Genomic DNA, 24,095 nt, shown 5'->3' with positions numbered 1-24,095 from the left:
GGGAAATCCTAGGGGCCCCAAACAATCTGAAATTATCCAGCAGCTTACAATAGGCTTGGATCCAGCAGCCTGATCAGGAAGAAGGTGGAAGTTGTAACTAGCCACAGAACAGCAAAACAGTGTGATATTCATGGTTTTTTGGGGGTTTTTTTAAGCACCACACAAGTTAAAGGCAGGCACTTTCCAAGTTCAAAATCCCACAAACCTTATAATCAGATTGCTTGAAAAATATGCAGATAAAGATAGAGCTCTGTATAGAGAATTAAACAGCATGCGAGTAAATATTTCATTTTATTCCTTGCCTCTCCCCTCCACCCTTCAGTTTTGCCAGCTTACAAGGTATTAATCCAACATTGTCTTTTTAAGGGATGTTTTGTCCACTTACTTTTGTGTCATTTATATCTGGTTTTTAAATGCTCGAGTCCCTTGCGAACAACTTTGCATTCTTCTGACTCCCTAGATCAGGGAAAAATCTAGACTTGGGTCCTGCAGAGGCCATTTGAGCATGTGCGGTGGCCATTTTTGTTTTCAGCAGCCTTAAAAAAAACATTTTTAAAATGGCCACCGCACATGCTCAAATGGTCCCTGCGAGGTCTTATGCCTTGCCAGACCTCACAGAGGCCTTCTGAGCATGTGCAGCGACCTCCAAAATGGCTGCTGCACTGATCTTTATAGGCCCAAACAGCCCTGAAAATTAGCCTGAGACAGGCTGCAGCAGTGATCTAAGAGGCCAGTGGGGGGAGGGGGAATCTTTGCAGACCCCCCCGCCCACCGGGGCCCTCAGGAAGCCCCCCGAAGGGGGTACAGGTAATTTTTTTAAATATAAAAAATCTGCAAATTGGGGAGGGGTGGGGGACAGCATGGCACTGGCGTCCCCCCGCAGCGGCGCCTAGCTGCCCCCCCTAATTTTGCCTATGCATACCAGTTCTGAGAAAAGATTTGTGAACCCCCTAGGATGGTCTGTAGGTTTGCACAACTCTTATTCAAAACATGATTAGATTCTAAATTAAACCCTGATGAGAGAGAAAGGCAACCTCACTGGATAAGTAACTCAAGCAAAAAGGACCTAAGATGAATATTCAGACAACAGAAATATTCAACAACAAACATCCTTGTGTGAAAACGTATGTGAACCCTTCGTTCAGTAATTGGTGGCACCTCCTTGAACAGCAATAGCTGCAATTACACTATGAAGCTCTCAACACGAGCAATGCAGAGAGCCAAGGAGGATTTTGCAGGGAGAGTGGGCTTGACTCACTTCCCCCGAAGATGATCTGGTGCCTAGCCCTGGGCGGCTGGATAGGCTGCCCACACGATTACCAGCTCTGTCATGGAGCCGGTGGGGTGGCGGGGATCAGGGGCCGCCCAGCCCGCAAAAGTTCCAGGATGCTCCATGCGAGTGTGCAGGGCTTGTTGGAGCCTCCTGGTAGGCTATGGTCACCAAGGTGCGGAGCCATGCCATAGCAACTCACGATGCCAAAAATGGGGTTAGCAGAGCGCTCACTCTGCTAACCTTGTTTAAGGGGAGGGGCATTTAGGGCAGCTTGCTGTTGGGTGCTGTGTGGCTCCCATATATACATCACCACACTAAACCAGGCTGGGCTGCTTTAGCCCGGTTTAGTGTGGTTGTGAGAATAGCCTCTGTATGTATTGATGTATATATGGAGTCATCTTTCACCTTATAAAAATATAAATTGAATGCAATTTAAAACTATTTGCTAAACATCTTGGGAAGGGGCAGCACGTTATGATGAAACATGTGCTAGCCAATAATAGGCACCTGGCACAGCTGGCTTTTCTCCACATCAATCTGTACCACACCAACAACCTGCAGAACCTTTCCCCCTCCACCCCCGCTGGTCAGAACATACATGTGTGGACTGGGGGAAGCAATGGCATTATCTTACATCCTTAAAATGTTATCTGTCTTCACCTCACGTGCTCTGGTTGATGGCCAATTCCTTTTAACTATCCTAAAAATCACAAGTTGGTCTATTTTTAAAGTTGGTCTGCTAAAAAAGCTATCTTGAAAACAGAACTTCATCAAAGTGCTTGATGTTGGTCACATCTTTACCTTTTTTGAACTCTCCAAGCATTTCATCCAGTTTGGTAGTGTGGGAGACATAATGGACTGGGTGGTTATAAAACTTTGTGATAGTCTTGAGAGGGGTTCTGATATCAGGGTCTACAAAAGTGAGATCCTTGACATATAACATATCCACAATATTGGACCTTTCCTGATCATAAATGGGGATGCGAGTGTAGCCGCTCTCCATGATCTCAGTCATTGTGTTGAAATCCAGGACGGCATTGCTGTTGATCATGAAGCAGTCCTGTAATGGAGTCATGACATGCTCCACTGTTTTGTTCCTCAGCTCCAGTGCCCCCTCAATAATGTTCAACTCATCTTTCATCAAGTCGTTAAATGGCTGTGTCAGCTTCAGCATCTCCATCAGCTTTTCTCGATTGTAGATGGTACCGATTTCTTTGCCAAGCAAAAAGTTCAGGAACCTGCTGATAGGGTAAGAGAGTGGGAACATCACAAACATGACAAACCTGGTGACAAACACAGTGTTGGCCCCCACGGCCAAGCCATGACGAGAGCAGATGGCCTGGGGGAGAATCTCCCCAAAGATGACAATGCAAAAGGTAGAGGTTAGGACAGCCAGGAGGTTTTTGCCAAGAATGGTGTCAAACAGCACGGCGAGGCAGTTGTTGACTAAAATGTTGCTGAGCAGCAAAGAGCACAGCAAGTAATTGCCCGTCTTGCGGATGGGCTCAATCCTGGAGGCATATTTCCTCTCCTTGGCTGTGCCACACTTTTGAACGATGCGCAGCTCCATGAGATTCAGGGACATCAAGCCTAGGTTGAGACCACTGAACATGCCCGAAAGCCCCAAGAGGATGAAGATTGAGCTGATTAGAAACCAATGAGGTAGGAGTGGTTTCTCTTCCTCAATCACTTGGATGAATAAATCCTTGTTATTGAACTTCTGTGGCTTTGGCTCATGGTGATGAAGACACATCATATAGGTTTTGAGGTTGTCTTCCTTCCTCAGGGTCGCAACTTGCACACTCAGCACCACAGAAGTCTCCTGTATGACATTAACGAATGACTTCACCAGCAAGTCACTGCTCGCTATATCACAGCTGACATTATGGACATCAAGAACCTCAACAAAGTGCACTGTTTCCCAGGTTAACCTATTGAAGTTTTGCCCAAAGAGCTTGAGCTGGATGTTGCTTCCCTCCACCACTTGTATGATGCCATATTTCATGTCATTGGCCAGCGGTTTGCTCGTGCCCTCCAATCTCATGCCTATGATTACTGTATTGGTATGGTTTTCCTTATTATTCCAAACATTGGCTGACAATGGGGAGGGCAGCAGCAACAGCAAGAGTACCTTCAGCAGTGCCAATACTGACCCTGTAGAGTTAGCCCTTCCTCTGTGGAAGGCACCCAAGCCCTTCACTATATCAATATCCATTGAGAACTACACAAAGGAAACACCTCTGCCTGCTAACTCTCTCTGGCCACTCACTAGCTCCACACTCTGAACTGGGGCAGTACATGTCATAAACCCATGTCATTTGCATGCAGCATTCTTTCCTGGTATCTCACGGAACTCACCTTTGGATTCCTTTTTATGACATATTACTCTTCTGCTTGAATTATTTGTACAGAGTTCTATGGCACAAACACAGGGTCAGTCAGTCAGTCAGTCTTTATTGTTACGGTCACTGACCAGAGCAAAAAGTCAACAAATAAAATTTTAAAAATTAGTTATTGATACAATGTATCAATATCAATAAAATGGCTATTATAAATTAAAACAATAAAATTCCCTTATTAATCATCCGCTGATGGGTCAATTGTAGGTCTGTGCTCATAGAATATTCCTCCACTTTCTGTAGAAGCTCAGACTATTTGGGTTCCTGGGCCAGATGCTGACCAGATAGGACAGGGGTTCCCAACTGGTGGTATTCCAGATGTTGCTAAACAACAACTCCCATCATTTCCAGCTACTGTTTGTTGTAGCTCAAGATGATGGGAGTTGTAGTTCAGCCACATCTGGGGTACTGTTCGTTGGGAACTTCTGAAATAGAAGGTATCACCATACTGGTATATCATTCTTTTCCTAGGGCCAGCACCATGATATCTGAGTTTCACTTAAATGTTTTTATTAGGCTTAGTCACACAATCAATAATTGGGTAGGACAAATGTCCTACCCAGTTTCAGGACCTGTGCTCACGCTTGTTTTGTGATTGTGTGTGAGTGTAAAACAAGGTAGGAGGCGAGGAGCTTGATCAATTGCTAAACCCCAGTTGGGATGTGAACCGAACTGGATTTCCCAGTTTGTTTTGAATTCGAGCTGAATTCATACAGAATTGGGTGGCTCAGGTTTGGGCTCAGATTTAATTGAACTGGAGCCCAATCTGGTCTGGCCATTGAGCCCCCTGAGCTGCCTTGCAGAATGGCTCAAGGGCTATTGTAATGGGGAATCAAGCAAAGCCAGATTTCCCTTTAAGGGGGATAAAGGGTTTGCCTAACAAGAGTGATCGTAACAAATAAAGGGCTTTGCCGAGAGTAATTGTGGGGTGGTGGTGTAGTTTTTACCTTTAAAAAAAGAATGGTGGTGATGGTGGGGGGATGGGTTGTCATAAAGAGGAGTCCAGAGGGTGGTAAGGAAAAATGTAGTATTTACCTTTAAAACAATCCAATGGCAGTGGAGGGAATGGGATAGTGTTGGCAGCTGGTGGGGGGGGGGCGGTTTGAGGAAAAATGCAGTATGTTCCTTTAAAATCAAGCAGGTGGCAACGGGGTGGTGTGGTGGATATAGCGAGGATGGTGTGGTGGCAGTGGTGGGTGTGGAAGGGGCTCCTCCAACCCCGCCGCTGGTCTCCCAAATCTCAGGCCCAGTCATGCTGCTGCCAATTTAGAGCTTCTGCATACGTGCAGATGTCAGTATAATGGCAGGTGCACCTGCACAGAGGCCCTAAACAGGCCACAGCATGACCAGGCCTTGGATTTGGGAGACTGGCAGTGGTGTTGGAGGAGCCCCCACCTCCTCCTCCATGGCTACACCATCCCTGCCATGCCATCTCTGTTGCCATCCACTTGATTTTAAAGGAACATACTGCATTGTTCCTTGTCCCCGGCCATCACCGCCATCCCATCCCCACTGCAGCCAATGTCTCGTTTTTTAAGGTAAATGCTACATTTTTCCTCGCCACCTCTGGATTCCTCTTTATGACATATTACTCTTCTGCGAGGTACTGGTACAGAGTTCTATGGCACAAACACAGGTCAATTGTAGGTCTGTGCTCATGGTATATTCCTCTAAGTTCTGTAGAAGCCCAGTCTATTTGAGTTCTCAGGTCAGATGTTGATCAGACAGAACAGGGGTTCCCAACTCGAGGCACTCCAGATGTTGCTATAGCACAAAGAGAGGAGAGCTGGTTTTTGGGGAACAAGCATGACGTCCCCTTAGCTAAGCAAGGCCCACCCTGCTTGTATATGAACGGGAGACTTGGTGTGTGAACACTGTAAGATATTCCCCCATAAAGGATGGAGCCACTCTAGGAAGAGCAGAAGGTTTCAAGTTCCCTCCCTGGCATCTCCAAGATAGAGATGAGAGAGATTCCTGCCTGCAGAAATTGGAGAAGCCTGGAGAAGCCACTACCAGTCTGTGTGGACAGTACTGAGCTAGATGGACCTATGGTCTGACTCGGTATATGGCAGCTTCCTATGTAACTCCCATCATCCCGAGCTACAATTTATTGTGGCTCGGGATGATGAGAGATGTAGTTCAGCAACATCTGGGGTACCACTGGTTGGTCACTCTGGGAATAGAAGATATCACTATACTGGTATCACATTCCCCCACCATCCACCCTAGTGTTGTTTATTATTAACATCATAATAATTGAGTTTTAGTTAAATGTTTTCATTCAGCTTGTTCACACAATCAGTAATTGGGTAGGACAAACGTCCCACCCAGCTTCAGGAGCTGTGTGCACTCTTTTTGTGTGTGTGATCATGTGTCGTTGTAAAACAAGGTAGGAGGCAAGGAACTTGATCATTTGCTAAGCCCCAACTGGGTAAGACATACATGTTCTACCCAGTTTCCTTTTCCACCTTTGGAATGAGATAGAAGAAAGAACCATCGTACCCAGATGGGGCATAGAAAACAACCAAGCTCCCCACCCCCTACCTTTTTTTACACTCATACATGATCACAAAATGGGAGCACATACAGCTCCCAAACTTGGACAGGATATGTCTCCTACCCAAATACTGATTGTGTGAACTGCCCCAATGAATACTAAACAATTCACATCCCTCCTGTAAACATGGTGTCTGGTAGAACACAGATCCTTGAGTCCCTAGATGTCCCATTACTCTGGACCAAAGAGGAGACATCATAAACAGAAGCAATTCTTCAAAGGAAATGATCTACATTTGCATCTTAGAGCATTTACAGTCATGCTCCTTGTAGCACCACCCAGTCATTGCTTTTGATCGGAGTGGAAGTGTATTCAAACCAGAATACACCAGAAGAGTGCTGGCCTCAAGGAAGTGTATTGGGGCAAGTACACTGGCAAAGAAAGCCAGCATGATGTAGTGGTTAGAGTGCTGGACTAGGACCGGGGAGACCCGAGTTCAAATCCCCATTCAGCCATGAGACTTGCTGGGTTACTCTGGGCCAGTCACTTCTCTCTCAGCCTAACCTTCTTCACAGGGTTGTTGTGAGAAGAAACCTAAGTATGAAGTACACTGCTCTGGGCTCCTTGGAGGAAGAGCGGGATATAAAATGTAAATAATAATAATAATGATAAATAATAAGTAGAGTGTTCATTAGTGACAGTGAGGAGGAATGGCAAATATGCAGGCAGATAGGCACAATCAGATAGGGTGATGCCTGCCTTACTGATACATCCTGATACATCCTGATGTCCTGACACATCCGGGATGTCCTGATACATCCAGGCCCAGTACGAGGTTCTGTTTTCACTTGCTATCAGTTAGCAGCCCTGCCCTCAGGAAAAGAGCTGAACCCTGATTAGTTACAACTCTAGCCATACCCACTAATAACATTGTAAGAAGGTTTCCCCAAAAGACACAAAGCCTATTCAGGCCTTGGAATATGACAATATAGTCTGAGAATATGCTTTGAAAGTTCTCCTTTCGAGTAACCCCTGAAATTCAGAGATAATTTCAGTTTTCCTTTAGGGAGAGTCTGAAAACTCTGATATTTGGAGATAATTCTCTACAACAGGGGTGGGGAACCTTGGCCCTCCAGCTGTTTTTGAACTACAACTCCCATCATCCCCAGCCACATTGTGGTTGGGGATGATGGGAGCTGTAGTTCAAAAACAGCTGGAAGGCCAAGGTTCCCCACCCCTGCTCTACAAAGACCATAACACTAGGCGTGTGCAATTCAGATATTCGGTGTTTCGATTCGGATCCGACCAGCGCCTTGCAGTGGGTGCACTAAGTGTGGCCGGGATCACCAGGGCAAAGCTCAAAGTGATCCCAGACAACACTGCTGGACTCTCCTATGACACAAGGTTGATTGAGTGGCGGTGCCTTTGCTGGTTCCTTCTGGGGCATGCCACCACCACTGCTCTCAGAGCTGGCCTGGGAAGGCCCCGGGACAGGAGGGCTTCCCTCTTGAGCCTCCTCAGACACAACCCTGGGGCCCACACCCTCCACAGGGACCGGTGGGGAGGGCGGCAAGGTGGACCTGGCTGGACTGCAAGCTGCCTCCACCAGCACCACCTCCTCCACAGCCACAGGAAGATCTTCTTCCCTGGCAAGCAGGGAGGCCCTCCCTGCTAAATTCTGCCTGGCTGCAGGCCCTGACATAGGGCCAGGTTGACTTAAGAAGTCCAGCCTGCACGCCAAAGCAGGGCCGGAGTTGACTCAGGGAGTAAGCCCCTCTGGCCGCCCCCTGCCACAACCAGCAGGGGTAAAAAAAGCCTCCCCCTTCCTTGAACCCTCCCTCTTTCTGCTGCTCTACCAGCCATGGTTTGGGGGCTTTTAAAAAAAAAAAAAAAAAAACCACCTTTTTTAAAAAAAAGACCTTTTTTGGGAAAGGATGGAATGTGGGATGAAGGGCAGAGTGGATGGGGTTGTCTCAGGGGCAGGGAGATGACACTCAAAGGGCCAAAAACAGGGGCTGCTGTGATAACTTCTGATGCAGTGCCTCCTTGCTTAAGGCTTGCTGGCACAGATTCTGTGGCTGGCTAACTCAGAAGCTATAATCACACAGAGTTTAGTTAGAGGGCCTGGTTTGGGAGTTAGAATGATACAGCAGCAAAGAAGCAGGCTGCCACAGAACAAGAAATAATGTTATTTAACCTGTGACACTGCTGCATTGACTGTGGAGGAGTTCTTTAAGGCTGGCACTCAACAAGAACAACAGGGAAAGTTATATTCTCTATCTGTGGTTATTGAAGTTACAATGTATCAAAGTAAAGTTTAGTTACAGATTTGGATTGCTGAAACAACAATGATGTTGTCAATGTCAATAGCACAGACAGCAGGCACAGAAGATGATATAATGTAATGAAATTACATTAGTTGCAGCTACAACCCACCTCTGTAGGGGTGAAGGACCCATTAGGTTGGTCCACCCGAGAAGGGTATTGGATCCAATAGGATTCCAAGAAGCCTTGGAAGGGTTTCCAGTTGGCTCTGCGAGTGATTCTGTCGATGCTCTGGTGCAAAAATGGAATAATGAACTTACTAGAGCAGTAGACGTAATCACACCTAAGCTTCCTCTCCGACCTGCTTTAAAGTCTCCCCCATGGTTTTCAGATGAACTGCGCAAGCTGAAGCGGTGAGGCAGACAACTAGAGCGCAAGTGGAGGAAGTCTTGGCATGAATCTGATAGATGGCAACACAGAGCTCATTTGAGGATCTATGCTCTGGCAGTGCAGACGGCAAAGAAGCAGTTCTTCTTTGCCCACATTGCTTCTGCAAATGCACGTCCAGCTGAGTTGTCTAGGGTTGTGAGAGGGCTAGTTTATGCCCCCTCTGCTTTGAATTTGAATCTGGAACCATCTGTCACTCACTGTGACCATTTAACAACTTTTTTGCAGATAAAATATCTTGTATTTGCGCTGAACTAGACTCCATGGTTACTGCAGAGTTTATCGTAGAGGTGCCCAGCAACTCATCTTGTAGGACTGAACTGGATCATTTTCAGTTTGTTACTTCTGATGATGTGGACAAACTACTTCAGACTGTATGGCCTACCACCTGTTCTCTTGACCCTTGCCAAACTTGGCTTATTTCATCTGATAGTCATATTATCAGAGAGGGTCTGGTAAATATCATAAATGCTTCTATGAGGGAGGGCAGGATGCCTCCTTGTCTCAAGGAGGCTATTATTAGACCTTATTTGAAGAAACCTGCATTGGATCCCTCAGAGTTAGCAAATTACACACCTGCCTCTAATCTTCCTTGGCTGGGCAAGGTGACTGAGTGAGTGGTAGCTTCTCAGCTCCGGGCAGTTTTGGATGACACAGATTATTTAGATCCTTTCCAGACTGGCTTTTGGGTGGGCTATGGGGTTGAGACTGCCTTGGTCGGCCTGATGGATGATCTCCAAATGGCGATCGACAGAGGGAGTGTGACTCTTCTGATCCTTTTGGATCTCTTGGTGGCTTTCGAGACCATTGACCATGGTATCCTGCTGGGTCGCTTGAGGGAGGTGGGATTGGGTGGCACTGTTCTACAGTGGTTCCGCTCCTACCTCTCAGCAGATTCCAGATGGTGTCGCTTGGAGACTATTGCTCTGAAAAGCGAGAGCTGAAGTGTGGGGTTCCACAAGGCTCCATACTGTCTCCAATGCTTTTTAACATCTACATGAAACCGCTGGGAGAGATCATCAGGAAGTTTGGTCTGGGATGTTCTCAATATGCTGATGACACCCAGATCTATTTCTCCATACCAACTTCATCAGGAAATGACATGGCCGCACTAAGTGCCTGCCTGGAGGCGATATTGGCCTGGATGAGGGATAACAGACTGAAGTTAAATCCAAACAAGATGGAGGTACTGTATGTAGGGGGTCAGAATCCGAGAGATGGTTTAGATCTGCCTGTTCTGGATGGGGTTACTCTCCCCCTAAAAGACCAGGTTCGTAGTCTGGGAGTGCTCCTTGATCCCAAACTCTCCCTGGTCTCTCAGGTTGCAGCTGTGGCCAGGAGTGCTTTTTATCAGCTTCAGCTGATACGCCTGATACGTCCATTAGTGATCTTAAAACAGTAGTACATATGCTGGTAACCTCTAGGCTTGACTACTGTAATGCACTCTACGTGGGGCTGCCAGGGGCGTAACAAGGTTGGCTTGGGCCCAGAGACAAGTTTTTAAAATGGACCACCACCCGTCATCTGTCACCGCCTTCCTCTCCTTCTCCTGGCCCAATGTAGACTCTGCTAACTATCCCAACTAGTTAAAAGGTGTAAATTACAGCACAGCAGAACCAAATTTATTGACTGCCTGACTCCCTTAGACTTGAGGCAGTTTACATAATTAAAACAACAACAGCGGGGTGGGGTGGGGGGAAACACACACACATACCCCTAAAAGTCTGGCAGAATAGATAAATTTTCAGAAGTTTCTTAAAGGACAGAAGGGAGGGGCATTAGGAATCTTAGGAGGCAAGGTATCTCAAATAAATGTGAGGCTGGATGGGATGGGATACAGAACGGGCAGAAAGCAGATTATAATCATGCAGGAAATGAAATGGCCATGAGTGGAACCTTGCACAACTACTGACCTTTCTCCAATTTGGGAGAACTGGTAAGAGAGGCTTCTTCTCCTTCATCATGTATACTTTTAAAAGACCCGTAGGATCTCATGTGCCAAGGACAGGTCTGTAATGTTTGAGTGATTTCTCCACTCTCTTACCTAACTTTGCATGTTAAGTGATTAAGAGTCAAAGAACAGCCTTGGATGTTAAAAGGGGGTTGATAAACGGAGCAAAGGAACTGTGAAAAGCACACACTTTTCACTCTTCTCTTGTGTGTGCCTCCCCACTTTTGTTTTCCTAATGGGAGGAGGAAGGGGGAGTGTAGCGTTGCAATTAAAAATGAATAAAGGCCCTTTGCGACGCTCTGCTTCCCTTTCCTCTCTCCCCCCTTTAGGGAAACAGAAGCGAAGCCTGGGCGGGTGGGCAGCCATAATGCCCCAAATAATGAATTAATATGCCCACTCCCACTGCCAGACATGCAGCGGGCGGGGGGGGGATTGGGCCATAATGCCCCCAAATGAATAAATGCCAACATGAGCAACGGTGTGAGCAGTACTCTAAAGCTGCCATAGCTCCTCCATCTCCATAACAGAAGAACTGAATTTCTTAGAAGTGGCTGGCTAGCCTGGTGGCTGGAGAGGCTACAATTGACCTCCTCTCTTCCTTGCTCTCGTCGGTGTCCAGGAAACAGAGCCGAACCACCCAATCATGTGCCTGCCTTTCCTTTCTTTATCATGTGGGGTGCCGCCAGCCAATGGATGGGGAAGGAAGAGGAGCTGACAAGGGAAAAAGGTGGAGATGGGGAGGAGGGAGGGGAGGGGGGCAAGGAAATACGGTACGCTCAAATGAACATGGAGGAATTTTTTTTTTTAAATCAAATCATTCAAATCTAAGGAGCTGCGGCAGGCGCTGGGTGGGGGGAGGCACGTGACATGTCTCTGGAGGGCCCCCTCAGAGGCCAGGGCCCCTAGACAGCTGCCTCCCCTTGCCCGATCATAGTTACGCCCCTGGGGGCTGCCTTTGTATCTAGTTTGGAAACTACAATTGGTACAGAATGCGGCAGCCAGACTGGTCTCTGGGTTTACCCGAAGGGACCATATAACACCAATTCTAAAAGAACTGCGCTGGCTGCTGATAGGGTTCTGAACAAAATACAAAGTGCTAGTTATTACCTATAAAGCCCTTAATGGTTTAGGTCCAGGGTATTTAAGAGAGCGCCTTTTCTGTCGTGAACCCTGTTGCCTATTAAGATCATCTGGAGAGGTCCGACTACGAGTGCCACAATCTCGTTTGGTGGCAACTTGGAATCGGGCCTTTTCTGTGGCTGCCCCAGGGCTTTGGAACATGCTCCCTGCTGAAATAAGAGCATCTCCTTCTCTGTTTGCTTTTAGGAGGACCCTGAAGACACACCTGTTTTCCCAAGCCTTCAACTGAGATTGAATTTTTAAAAATAATGATGTGTTTTTAACGTGTTTTTATCTATAATTTTTATCTTGTAATGAATTTTAAATGTGTTCTATTGTATGTTTTAATTTGTAAACTGCCTAGAGATTTTTATACTAGGCGGTATATACATTCTATATATAACTAAACAAACTGCTGGGCCTATACACACAAGTCAAGCAATGTGTGTTTCAATTCACAAATTATGGGCAGAGAAATAACTGGGTGGGCAGGCTAGGGGCTTATAATATTTTTTAAAAAGCAACAACACAAACGTGTCTGCAGGACTCAGGACAGGAAGAGTGCTGAGACAGCCTAGCTGAATTAATTTTTTATTAATGCTAGTAGCACTGGAACAGGCTCATTTCCTCTTTAAAAAAATTATTTGGAAGGGGAAAAAAGAATTAATTATTTAAACCACTACTAGGCTACGCTACCTGTCTAAAGTTGAACCACCTACTACCTAGCTAAAGGGGATCCGGCCTCTTTAAACTCTAAAGCTACACACTGAAGAACCCCTATTTAAAACCTATTCTAAATATCACAAAACTTTTAAAATTCAGTTAAACCCCCAAACCTTAACCTCCCTCCAAACAGGGAAAAAATAAATCCCAAATACACAATTCAAGAGAGACTAGAGACGTGTGTGTGTGTAATGGTGTGGTGTATGTGTGCTAAAATATAAATGGCTGGGCCACTCTCACTCGGTTGAAGGCTTATCCAAATGCTGGGTCTCTGTAGTCCACTTCTGAGGATCTGGTCTCAGTCAGTCTTCCTTACTCTTCAGATGGGACAGCCTCTCTGGAAAATTGGTGGCCACTAGGCTGGCTGGTCACATCTGGGGCTGGAAGCTGCTTCAGGCAGGCAGGCAGCAGTGATGATCCTCTCAGTAGTAGGAAGAAGTTTAAAAAATAATAATAATAAGAAAAACTAATAAAAATATCTTTTCTGCCAACTCTCTTTCTAAAAAATAAATAAAAATAAAATGCAGGGGAGAATGACATGGGCTGGCAGCAAGACGCAGAGGCTGGCAGTGTGCAAGGCAAGCCTGCCCTGCAAGGCAGAAAAGGTTTTAAAAGGGGGGGGGATTCTCCTCCTTCTCTCCCAATCTGGTGGTTTCTTCCTAAAAAAAAAAAAAAAAAAAAGCTGGAAAAATCAATGCAGGAAGGCAGGCTGGGTGCCAGCTGGCAATACTATAATAATAGCAGCGCTATGCTGGGCAAAATGGAGGCAATGGTGGACGATAGGGGCAACAAGGCTAAGGCAATCAGGCAATAGAGCTCTCTCTTCTCCCACACGAGGCAGCAGCAGAAAGGGAGAAAATAGCTATGCTGGCCCTTTAAATACCCTCCTGCAAAACCCTCCAAAACCTGCCCCCACCCTTGCCCCTTCCTCCACCTCCCCCTGGCCAATGGGGGGTTAATTTGGCTCCTGAACACCAAATATGGGCATTCCTCTGCAGATAGGACCTTTTCCATTGAAGTCAATGGAAGCTAAAAGGCGGGAAATTCAAGCAAGAACTCAAAATGGAGGAGGAGGAAGAAGCACTTTATAGGCCACAAAATGGAGGGCTGGAACCACAAATTATTCGGAGCCAAAATGAAGGTGATTTGTTTCAGCTCCAAAACATTTCGGGAGGGCAAGAGGGTGATTCGTTTCATCAACGAATCACCCAAAATGATCAGTTTCGGGTACAGATCATTCGGTACTCGAAACGTTTCACACATCCCTACATCACACTGAATGAAGAGGGATGAAAGGACAGCGATTTCCCAAGGACAGGTACTAGAAAATAATGGCTGTCCCTGAGAAAAAAGGGGAGTATATGATCTGTGATGTGATTCCATACTAGTCTTGATATCTATATGCAATCTCCAAGTTCAGTGAAAGGGTGTGTCTAATACCAGTTGCTGTGAATAAGCAACTGGAAATGGTTAGTCCCACAAATGGCTTGCTTCTGAGCTTTCCAGAAGCAGAGCCCTGATAGTCAGAGATCAGATCAGGCTGCTATTTACTGTAGTTAAGAATCAATAAGCACAGTAGTATTAAGCACAGGTTTAATCTAATCTGTAGTCTGAAAGTAAGCGCTCGGGCTTTTGGTATACAGATGAAAATATAAGGACAATTCAGATCTCTGATTCTGGTGAAATTTATAATTGTAATTACAGTAAGCTCTTGTGATTTTAAGAACCATTCACTTTTATGTTCCTGCCATATGGCTGAAAATGGAATTCAGTACAGTATCTCTTTGGAGATACTCCTGATAGGTAGCTTTTTGGGTTTGTTTGTTTTTTTTAAAAGCATCCTAAACAAGATGCCCTGTTGTCTAAAGTTAACAGCACTCATGAATAGGTATTGAGGTACAGTATTTTCCCCACCCTCCCTCAAGGGATTTTTCTCCATTATGTTATTTTATTTTTTTCTTCCAGACACATAAATTGAGTTTTTCAGCAAATAATGACAGAACATCTTTGGAGGATAAATGCCAGATGCTTCTGTGTCTATGTGTGTCATCCTCTCCTTTCTGTTATTCCTCTTCTACGTCTTCTACTTCAATCTGTCTGCATTACAGACAGATATTGCTTTCTGTTCTATGGAGGTCATTACATTTGTAATTGGAAACCTCACAATTTTTCCCTCCTCCCATCCCCTCCAGATACAGCCAACAATAGAAACTTCAGTGTTAGGCTCAAACTTCATCTACAGAAAAGAAGTTATAGTCACAGAGGAAAATTGATTTTTTCTCCTTTCTTTAAATCTTCAAAATAAACTCAAATGCTGGTTAAAGGTATTGAATTAGATGGCCTAGAAGTTGAAGATTCTGGTGTGAAGAGTTATGTAACTAAAAAGGAGTGCCATTATGTTTTTTTTTTTTTTAAATGTAAAGGTAAAAGATAGAGTGTGCTGTCGAGTTGGTTTCAACTCCTAGCGACCACAGAGCCCTGTGGTTGTCTTTGGTAGAATACAGGAGGGGAGGGGTTTACCATTGTCTCCTCCCATACAGTATGAGATGATGCCTTTCAGCATCTTCCTATATCACTGCTGCCCAATATAGGTGATTCCCATAGTCTGGGAAACATACCAGTGGGGATTCGAACCGGCAGCCTCTGACTTTGATTATCATCAAGTCATTTCCCTGCTGCACCATTAGGTAGCTTTTTAAAAATGCACCACAACTTAAAATATTTAAAAAGAATGTTGTCCTGTGGGAAGAAGCAGTTGCCATCTGCTTTTTCAGTCCAGGCTGCACCAACACAACAGAATTGTGTGATCTGTGCAGAAGTCGCACAAGATTCTGAGATATTCCTGTCTTCTGTAGCAATATAGCCAGAATTTATGCTTCAGAAACTTTATGGGGTAATGCAGGAATAGAGAAGAAGAAATTAAATAGGGACCCACAGTGTATGCCTAAAATTGCTGTACACATATGCATTTAGTCCACAAACAAGCAATAGAACATATTAGTTTGCCCATTTTCTGTGTATTGCACATTCAGATAGTCTCCCTATCTGCCTCCAGTTTTTTGTTTTATATGTTCTCATGAGCTGAGCTACATTTTGGTAGATCTCATACGCACATGTATGCACAAGTCTTGTTCACATGTCATGTTCAACCCAGACAATCCATCTACAGTTTATGCACATACAGATCTGTACACATATGTTCAAGGCATTCACACAAATGTGCATATGTGTACAGACACTTGTATGCACATACAACGTAACATATGAATAAGTCTAGAGTTGCTGCCAGCACAGCAGAAAGACCTGCATGCATATGCAGTCCGCCATGCATATAAGCAGCCTTCAGTGCCGATGCAGATGTACATCATGATGCTCATTCCAGGCCTTAGTGAACTGGTTGGATGCATCTTTTGATGCAAATGTGAATATATCCACATCTGGGGGCACCAGTTGACTCGCCCACAATTGTAGATAGATTGGGACTATTGTGTTCTAGAACTCATGACCAGATTTCAGAGAAGCCTATAGCCCATTCCACATATTATGTTCCTCACTCATATGACTAGTGTACAGTGTACACAGGTACAGTTATTCACACACTATGCTCACACAGGTACAGTAGTTGACTTCCTATCTGTACCATACATTTGATGGGCCTGTACGTAGACTTACTTTTAAAATGAACGCACGGACAGTCATTTTCACAAAAACACATATGGGTGTACAGACATCAACATGGACAATCTGTGTACACTCTGCACTCATACAACATAATTTCTGGCATCTTTACACTCATACAATTTCTGAATAGGGCTTATATCTCTGTCTTATGATCCACATAGAGTAACTGAATATGGCCAACCACCTTACTGGAATCTAAACTGGCATCCTTGCTCCTGAACATCATGTGCTTTATTTGAAGGGGTGGTTCTGAATTTGAGGTAATGCTCCATATTCTATCACATGGAACAGAAAGTGAGAATTCTTAATGCAGACTAGTCTAACTGGACACAGGAACTCAGGCAAAAGGCACTGTAAGATGATGAACTCTAATGATGATAAACTCCCGATAACAAACTCTAAGAGAGGGGAGAGCTGGTCTTGTGGTAGCAAGCATGACTTGTCCCCTTAACTAAGAAGGATCTGCCCTGGTTGCATATGAATGGGAGACTTGATGTGTGAGCACTGTAAGATATTCCCCTCAGGGGATGGAGCCACTCTGGGAAGAGCAGAAAGTTTCAAGTTCCCTCCCTGGCTACTCCAAGATAGGACAAGATTTTTGTTTATTTTTAATAGGACAAGATTTTTTTATTGAACCAACAAACTACCAAAGCATGCAGTACATTGCCAAAGCACAATTATATACAAAGTGGTTGTTTGTACATGATATATCTACAAAGATTTACACACAAGGATTTGGAAACCCACAAGTTATGAAGTATATGCAGGTAGAACTGTAACTCGGGGGTGGGAGATTTCAAGGCACATCAGGTAATCGGGGGGGTTATGTCCGATGTCCATTTCCACAATTTGTCCCATTGCTGTTTAGAAGAGATACTCTTGTCTTTTTGCACATAACCATACAAACTTTTCCAGAAGAGATTTACTGTCTCATCTGCGTGAACTTCTTGGTCGCGTCTTCCCTCCGTATTCCTATGCAGGAGCATTGCATAAATGACATACAGGTTTACTAACCTGATTACGAGAAGGGGAACGTTCCAGTTCCCTAGTATGAGGGCACCCGTTCCGTCCCGTTTCCTTGAAGATTTCTTTCTGGGACCTCGAAAGGATAGACAACCGTCAGGTTATGCACCGGGGGTATCAGGTAAGTCCGGATGTAAACCGCTTTCTGTTACACGACAAGGCTCCATTTTTTTCCACATGGTGATTTTAAGCATTACTTTTTCTTCCCAATCTGTCCAATTCTCCCCCCGCCACCAGACTTCTTCCTTAATCCCATATTCAATCCCCAAAATGTTTACTGTATCTACCCACTTCCGTTTGGACTCTGGGGCCCCTTCGCTTTTATATTCGGAGATGGGTAGGCATGAGAGTTGCTGGCGTCCGGGGTCCATTTTAACAAATACACTTTTGTCAGCATTTAATTCTGAGCCCGAGATCTTGCCATATTCCCAGAAGAGGTCTAGTATTACAGAGATTTCATTTTCATTCAATAACAGTAATGTAACATCATCGGCATGAGCTACAAATTTTACCCTAAACTCAGTATGCGGTTCTGAGTGGACGGGTGGTTCGGCTATCCCCTCACTCTCCCTCCACCTCCCTCCCAGGAAGATCTTGCAGGGCGGAGGGATAGAGACCGAGAGTCCTTGCAGATGGGGTTCTCTCTGAATCCTGATCAGGATTGGATCCAGGGCAAAAACATAAAGTAATGGGCTCAGTGGGCATCTTTGGAAGACACCCGAATGCAAAATGATCGGGTCGCCCCGCCATCCATTAATCTGTGGTGTTACCTTTGCATTCGTATAGAGCAGCTGTATCCCAGTAACGAATAGGGGTGGTATACCTTTAGCTTTCAACAATGTCCACAGATAATTGTGGTTCACTTTCTCAAAGGCCTTAACTTGATCCAATAAGAGGAGGTGACCTTTCCAACTTTCATTCTGTATAGAGTAAAAAAGTTCTCTCAGTAGACAAAATGAGTCTGTCATCTTTCTCCCCGAGATAGCGCTTCTCTGCAAGCTGTGGACCAATTTAGGGGCCACTTTCGCCAATCTATTATTTAGGATTTTGGCAAAGATTCTGTAATCGATATTTGTGAGGGTTATCGGTCTCCAGTTTTGTGGTAAAGTGGTGTCACCTTTCTTGGGGGGAAAAATTAAGAGTTCATCCCCAAAGGACCTATTTAAATGCCCATTGTCTAGGACAAAATTAAATAATTTTACTAAAATTGGTAGTAGCTGGTCTGCGTAAATCTTATAGAAAGGCCATGGGGCTGAGAGATATTCTTGCCTGCAACCTCTGAGAAGCCGCTGCCATTCTGTGAAGACAATATTATTATTATTATTATTATTATTATTATTATTATTATTATTATTATTAATTTGATTTCTATACTGCCCTTCGAAAAATGGCTCAGGGCGGTTTACACAGAGAAATAATAAATAAATAAGATGGCTCCCTGTCCCCAAAGGGCTCACATTCTAAAAAGAAACACAAGAAAGACACCAGCAACAGTCACTGGAGGTACTGTGCTGGGGGTGGATAGTGCCAGTTACTCTCTCCCCGCTAAATAAAGAGAATCACCATGGTAAAAGGTGCCTCTTTGCCCAGTTAGCAGGGTATTGAGCTAGATAGACCAATGGTCTGACTCAGTATATGGCAGCATCGTATGTTCCTATGTTCCTCATTTACTGTAAGTCCTTTGAGCATAGATGTTAGATAATGGTCTCCAAAAAAAGTTAGTCATACCTGTTGAAATCAATGAGACTTATTACCACTAATTTTTCCCATTGGTTTCAACAAGATTAAGACACAACTAATCTTCTCTGGATTGTAGACTATAATATATGTTTACTTCACCTCTATCTCATCCTGTTCACGGGGGGGGGGGAGTGTTCCCCAGAGCCCCACTGCTGCTGGCAGCAGGATGGGGCATGGTTACAACGAGGGCGTGGGGCAAGGAGAAAGTTCCTCCCTTTATGTTAAAAAAAAAACCCCACTGCTGTGTGTCAGTGGCAGTACTTGCAGGGGGCGAAGAGGGGAGAGTCTCCCTTTACCTAAATATTTTCCTTGACCCAGAAAGCTTGGGATGGGGTGCGGGGGTGGTAGCTGCAGGGAGGGTGGAGGGCTATGACTCGAGAGCTCCCCCTTTGTGTGTGGGGCAGCGAGCTCCTTCCAGCTCCCCTTCCTCCTTCAAGTGACTGCACAAGCCTCCATGCTGTGCAGCCTGTTTCAGGCCTTCCTCCACGTGGAGGAAGCAGATAGGCGAAAGGCCCATGCAGTCACTTGAAAGGAGGGAGGGGAGCTGGAAGTAGCTCACCCCCCCCATCCCTGTAAAAGGGGGCTCTCACCTCATCATCCCCCACCATCCCTGCAGCTGCCATCACTGGCACACCCCATCCTACCCTCCCTGGGTCAAGGAAAATGTTTAGGTAAAGGGAAACTCTCCCTGCACCCTCCCTGCAAGTACTGCCGCTGCCACTCAGTGGCGTTTTTTTTTATGTAAAAGGGGGGCCTTCTCCTTGCCCTCCACCCTTGATGCAGTTGTGCCCGATCACCCTCAGATAGTTGTTTTGATGAAGATGCAAATCGGAGTGAGAAATCTACAATCAATAGGGGAAATCTTCAATTTTACACAAAGAATTTCTTTGGAAATAGAATCAAAAGCCAATTTGAAAGCAATGAATGCAACAGAGTTATGTGGTACATCATGGGGATCCCCCCTCCCCTCCCCAGGCTCCCCGCAGTCTGGCAGCCACAGCTGCAAGCAGCCGTAGCTGCCAGATGATTAAAAAAGAAAATGAGTTAAGGAGCACTTGCTCCCTTAACCTCGTTTTGAAGGGTGACTAGTTAGGCGGGTTTGCCACCGATCTCAGCGGTTCACATGCGCATGCAAAACTGGGCTGGGCTCCCTTATCCCAGTTTTGCACATGTGTATGAATAGCCTCAATGTCTTCCTAAAGATCTAGTGTCTGACCATGGGACTCAGCTTACCTCATTTGAAATGGAGCAGTATTTGCAAAACCACGGGATAAAACACAAGACTATTTCCTTGTACCATCCTCGAGGGAATGGCTTAGTGGAAAGAATGACTGGATTGGTGAAAGAAGTTTATAACTGGGAACTACACAACAATAATCCTGCAAAGAGGCAATTTGTGAAACTCTATTTGCTTATTGAATTTCTCTTCATTCCACTACAGGAAAATAACCTTTGGAACTTAGGAGAGGATCCTAAGCTACCACCAAACTTACACAATGGCAACAACTGATAGGGATTTCCATGCCATTTCATCCTTTGAATGGAGAGATTTGTGATTGGGTAAGGGGTAAATTGTATGTGGATCAGAAACAGATTGCGAAGCAGCAAACATTTCAAGTGGGGGACTTTGTTCGAGCACAGCTGCCTTATAAAGTGAAAAGGGGTTGTTCCTGATATTCTGGACAAAAACAAATAATTGAAATCCAAGGAGATTCTGTCATATTGGATGAAGGAAAGAAATGGAACAGTTCGAGACTTTCCAGCACGCATACTATGAGAAAAGAGGGAAGGGAGTCTGGTCTCAAGAGAGGAACTGGAGAGGACTTTGATCTTGCCTCCAGTTTGGACTTCACAGAGGAGGCTGAGGAAAGTGATGGACAATCATCTTCACCAGAAAGAACATCACTAACAGCTCCTGTGCCAGAGAACCCAAGAATTAAGAGAAGTGTGTGTGACAGGAGAACATCTAAAAGACTTCAAGACTTATTTTTGAATCAATTCAATCCTGTTTGTTATAAAGGGGAGAGATGTATTGTATTCTATCTAATATCTTCTTTGTCTTGTTGTTGAGAAGTTTGTCCTAGTGGGTATCCTGTAGAGAGTGTGGTGGGTGAAGTCAGAAAGGAAAAGGGAGGGAAAGGAGAAGGAGAAAATTGAATTCTTTCTGAATAAATCTTAGTCAAATCTATATAAGATTACTTTGTGTTTCTGAAACAGCTATAAAATACTGAATATGCCTTTTGTGACACGAAGCAAATATATCCAAGATTTTCTTCAGATCAGGAGACTTTGACAACTTTTCTTAAATAGCCACGGTAGCCAATGCACCGCAAGTTTTGTTGAATGCTGGTGGAGTATGTGCCTTAGTTTGTGCATTTTGTTTCATAAAAAGCAGTGACATTGTCAATGCTTGCTTGCTTGACATTTCCAAACTTATTCAGAAAATGGGCCAGATTCTTCTTAGAAAACACTGTTTTTGGGATTAGGACAAACCCTCTTGTCTGCTTTCCAGGATAGTTTTCTCTTCTTATCCAAGAATGTGTGTCCAGAAAGACTGGGGTGGGGAGACAGATTAATAACAGGCCATCTGAAATCTGCAGGGGAGATGATCCTGCATCCTCCTACACACATGGCCTCATTCAGCCCAGTTCCTGGCTAGGAAGGAAGCTAAGGACTTCACCTAGCTCCTGGGTGGCTGGAGGAGTCACCTGCCTATTTGATTGCACTGGTTTTTGCTGCTTATTCTGGGGTAGAAGAGAGAGTAAATGAGACTTCATTAAATAAGTGCCTTTGGAAATAATGAATTCAAGCTATAGGAACAGAATATACTCAGTATTGTCTGACACTTTGCTGTGAAGTTCCAGTCTGCTGGATGGAGAAGTGGGACATATTTTCAGGGGAGTAGTGTTGGAGAAAACTGTAAGGGAAGAATGGCAGTTCAGTCCCCAAATAGCAGAGGAAAACCAGTTTGGTGAGAATTCAGCCAAGCAAGCAGAGCCTTATCTAGGGAAAATAGCGCCAAGGGCAAGCACTGAAATTGCACCCCCATCCAAACATCTGACACCCATCTTTCAGATAACTTTACCATAATATCAGCTGAAAAATACAAGTCAAGCTCGTTAATCTTTTAATCTTTCAAAAACTAGTTAGCAGTGGACATAGCCAGACCAAAAAATGCTGGAAAACTACAAATTTCAATATGCTGGGGCTCATGAAATACCCAAATACTATGTGGAGGTGTACTTGGAAAGCTAAACAGACAGAAGTGCCTGTCTAATTCTCTGCTATGCATTGTAGCATCACTATTACATAAATTTTAAAAATGAATTGAGAATTTTACTTTTCCCAGATACTCTGAAAATAATTAAAGGATATGCAGAGTAAACTGTGTCACTGCTTGGAATATATTCTAGTATTTCAGCAAGACATTTTAACTTGCTCTTGCTCATTTTGAGAGCAAAAGAAGAAGAAACTCCCAGTGGGCCTTGATACTAAGGATTTCAAAGACAACTCACCATTAATAGCCATATGATTCAAAGACAAACTCACCATTAATAGCCATATTATTAAGACATCACATTTAACTCACTTATCACAAGAAGCAAAAGAGCAAATGAATACAATCCTAGCTCATAAGCTTCAGTTCAGTATTCACAAGCCCTGATTCTCTGTACATAGTGCCAAACTTAATGTGTGTACAGTGACTTATATTATATTAAATTCTGATTTTTTTTAACCTGTAGCCCCTTCAGGGGGCTTCCTAAAGGCCTTGGGGGGGTTCTGCAAAGGTTCCCCTTCCCCCCCGCTGGCCTCTTAATTCACCGCTTCAGCCCATCCTGGGCTGAGGGCCTTGTAGGAACCATTTGAGCATGTGTGGTGTCCAATTTTTAAAATCATTTTTTTTAAATGGCTGCCCTAAACAAAATGGCCACCATGCATGCTCAATTGGCCTCTGCGAGGCCTGGCATGGCCTAGGGCCTTGCAGAGGCAATTTGAACATGCACGGTGGCCATTTTGTTTTTGGTGGCCATTTTAAAAAAATTCATTTTAAAAAAATGGCCCCCCTTCAAGTGGTGCCTGGGGCATGTGCCCTGCCTGCCCTACCATAGATACATCCCTGCAAGCAAGAGTTCTGGAGACAGTTCGTTAAGTTTGAAGAACAAAAAGGATTTATTTAGAAGTTACAAAAGGATAGGAAAGCTGAGTTTAAGGCTGAAAGGGGAGAGAGACTAAACAAAGAGCCATCTCAGGAAAGACTAAATGGAGACCAACATTATTTATTTATTTATTTATTTATTTGATTTATATACCGCCCTTCCGAAATGGCTCAGGGCGGTTTACAATTAATTAACATTGGAAGAACAAAGAGGGGAGGAGTCCAGCACTTTTATCCATGACCTTATAAAAACCCCAATGGTCACTATGAGACATTGCAGCTGATGCTGCCAGGGTCCCAGCTCCAGCACTCCTTCTCACCGGCTCATGCTACTGTCTATAAGTCCCAATTTCTTCCTCAATGTTTTGAAATGATTCCCGGGCAACAGCTTAGTTAGCACGTCTGATACCATTTGTTCACTTGGACAATTTTACAAGTCCTTTTTCTTGTGCACATAATGATATTGTGCACATAATGATATTTTGTTTCAATGTGTTTTGTTCTAACTTTAATTTTCTCCATTTGTAATATCTGGATGCAGCTTTGATTATCCTCAAACATCTCAGTGGGTTTTTGTTCGTCTATGTCAGGGCTGCACAACACAAATGCCCTGGAGGACTAGAACCAACTACAACTTAGTGTGCAGGGGCCAAGGTCAAATTTTTAGCACATTATTATGTTCAAATTAAAAATATTATTAGTTACTTGTGGATCTACTCCCCCTGTCAATGGACCTGTAGTTTTAACGAAGGAAAGTCACGAGAGAATAGGTCCTGCCCCTGCTCAATCAGAGCACATGCCAGCCCCAAACAAATGCCAAG

The 24,095-nt window shown here is 44.5% G+C and overlaps 1 protein-coding gene and 1 long non-coding RNA gene across 3 annotated transcripts in view; one reads left to right on the top strand and one right to left on the bottom strand.

Annotated features, from left to right (window-relative positions):
- The window catches only part of LOC128349441 (metal transporter CNNM4-like), a 28,598-nt gene extending 24,889 nt beyond the window's left edge, over positions 1–3,709 (bottom strand). The window contains exon 1 of one of the 2 annotated variants that reach the window (XM_053305736.1): positions 2,075–3,709. In XM_053305736.1, coding sequence (XP_053161711.1) covers positions 2,075–3,488 — 1,414 coding nt within the window. In that variant the 5' untranslated portion in view covers positions 3,489–3,709. The remainder of the gene's footprint in view (positions 1–2,074) is intronic. The other variant, XM_053305727.1, reaches the window with a different exon arrangement.
- On the top strand, positions 645–21,622 carry LOC128349458 (uncharacterized). The gene is made up of 4 exons (XR_008318819.1): positions 645–807; positions 2,376–2,522; positions 12,159–17,499; positions 20,560–21,622. It is a non-coding gene; the product is annotated as an uncharacterized LOC128349458 (long non-coding RNA).
- Positions 21,623–24,095: the final 2,473 nt, after the last annotated feature.

Source organism: Hemicordylus capensis, chromosome 1 (assembly GCF_027244095.1).
Source record: "Hemicordylus capensis ecotype Gifberg chromosome 1, rHemCap1.1.pri, whole genome shotgun sequence".
NCBI classification, from domain to species: domain Eukaryota; kingdom Metazoa; phylum Chordata; class Lepidosauria; order Squamata; family Cordylidae; genus Hemicordylus; species Hemicordylus capensis.
The sequence above is the reverse complement of the archived record's forward strand: the minus strand, read 5'-3'. Positions and strand labels throughout refer to the sequence as shown.